At 42.8% G+C, this 1,959-nt stretch overlaps 1 protein-coding gene across 1 annotated transcript; it reads left to right on the plus strand.

Moving 5' to 3' along the window:
• Positions 1-268: 268 nt before the first annotated feature.
• On the plus strand, positions 269-1,438 carry LOC105788580 (peptide methionine sulfoxide reductase A1). The gene is made up of 2 exons (XM_012615529.2): positions 269-886; positions 967-1,438. Exons 1-2 carry the CDS (start codon positions 368-370, stop codon positions 1,216-1,218), a joined length of 771 nt encoding a protein of 256 aa, XP_012470983.1. The 5' UTR covers positions 269-367; the 3' UTR covers positions 1,219-1,438.
• Positions 1,439-1,959: the final 521 nt, after the last annotated feature.

A 1,959-nucleotide genomic window follows, 5' to 3' on the forward strand; every position in this document is an offset into this window, starting at 1 on the left:
GCAAACTAGGTACGATGGAAGTGGAAGAAGGTTGGCGCAATTGTTAGGGCCCAAGACATTATGCGTGTAGTTATGAGATGAAAAACCGAATGAAACAGGCCGTGTGAGTGTGGTGGCACTCGCGACACGTTGTTCTGTTTTATTACCAGAAACCCAATCTCCTCCCTTGTTCTAGACTCTTCCAAATTACACCTAATAATAATCTTGTCTTATATTTTAGTTGACTTATTAATTTTATTTTAAAAAATAACTCATGTCAGAAAATAATAATACACTTTACAAAAAATGGGAAAATAAGGGAGAATCCCAAAATAAAATAGTGAAATTATAGCATCACCATTGTTGTTGTTCTCAAATACCCCTAAAAATGCTTCGAAGCCTTACGCTTACCACTTCTTCTTCCTCTTCTTCTCTGGTCGCTAAACCTTTCTTTTCTCATTCTCCCAAGCTTCCCCACTCCTTCTCTCCTCCCTCTCTCCCTTTCCCTCAAACCAGACGATCCATTTCCCTTCACACACGCCCCATGAACATCCTCAAAAATCTAGGCTTCGGAGCCAACAACAAGCCTTCCCCGTCCATGGAGGGTTCCTCCATCGCTCAGGGTCCAGACGACGACGTCCCTGCTCCTGGTCAACAGTTTGCACAGTTCGGCGCGGGTTGCTTTTGGGGTGTTGAATTGGCCTTCCAGAGAGTTCCAGGGGTGACGAAAACGGAGGTGGGGTATAGCCAAGGGTTTATGCATAATCCTAGCTATGAAGACGTGTGTACGGGGTCCACCAACCATAATGAAGTTGTGAGGGTTCAGTATGACCCTAAAGAGTGTAGCTTTGACACTTTGCTTGATGTATTCTGGGCTCGCCATGATCCTACTACCCTCAACCGCCAGGTGGGTTCTTAATTCTTATGATAGCAAAAAAGAATTGGGATTTTTTAATGGTTAATTATTAATGGTTAATCAGTTGGCAGGGGAATGATGTGGGAACACAGTATAGATCTGGTATATACTTCTACACACCGGAGCAGGAGATGGCAGCACGGGAGTCCATGGAAAAACAACAGAAACTCTTGAACCGAAAGATTGTTTCCGAGATTCTGCCTGCCAAGAAGTTCTATCGAGCAGAGGAATATCACCAGCAGTACCTTGCCAAAGGAGGTCGATTCGGTTTTAAACAATCTGCTGAGAAAGGGTGCAATGATCCTATCCGATGCTACGGCTAAGTTCCCATTACTCTATATATAGTTTTTAGCTTATGATTGTTTACAGTTTTCTGCTTTTGCCTGTCACTAGCATATTACATCCTATTTTTCTTATTGAAATTGGAAAGAGTGCCTGCTTATTTATGTATGTAGTGAACATGGATTTGTAATTATTTACAGTCCCGAATCCAGTATCTATATTTTGTTAATTAATGTTATAGGGTTTCATGTTTAACTTCAATTTGCGATTATGTATTAGTACTGAAATGAACTCCATTGTGAATACTTGGTGGACAAGGTTTTCAAACCCAACCCCAATTTTGCCCGAGCCCAATTAACCATAAACCTACCTAGGTCCAACCTCAGCTACCCAAACACAACCAAACCCAAATCCAAACAGAACCAGACCCAACTAGCCTAAACCCGAGCCTAATTACATCAAACCCAAATGGCCCTAACCCAGCAAACTCGGAGCCCAATAGCCCAGGCCCAACTTCATAAAAAATATCTGCCCCTTGACTTTTGGCCCTCTACCATTGCCGCCACCGCCGCCGGACGTCCCATCCGCGTCCATCACCGCCCATCCACTTGCGCCGCCAGACCTGCAAACAAACAAGAGAAGTAGCAGAAACAAGCAGCAGCAAGTGGGGGGATTTTGTAATGAAAAAGGCTATATAAAAAGCCATTTTTTTTGTAATGAAGGGCGAGGAGAACAAATGTAAAGAAAAAATATATTGAGAAATCAATACAAGAATCGCAAAA

The sequence above is a fragment of the Gossypium raimondii genome, chromosome 2 (assembly GCF_025698545.1).
Source record: "Gossypium raimondii isolate GPD5lz chromosome 2, ASM2569854v1, whole genome shotgun sequence".
NCBI lineage: Eukaryota > Viridiplantae > Streptophyta > Magnoliopsida > Malvales > Malvaceae > Gossypium > Gossypium raimondii.

Bases quoted from the DNA above. Each gene is read 5' to 3' on its own strand.
- LOC105788580 (XM_012615529.2), top strand. From the start codon at position 368: ATGCTTCGAAGCCTTACGCTTACCACTTCTTCTTCCTCTTCTTCTCTG. The intron at 887-966 runs GTGGGTTCTTAA...ATCAGTTGGCAG, and splicing joins CTACTACCCTCAACCGCCAG to GGGAATGATGTGGGAACACA.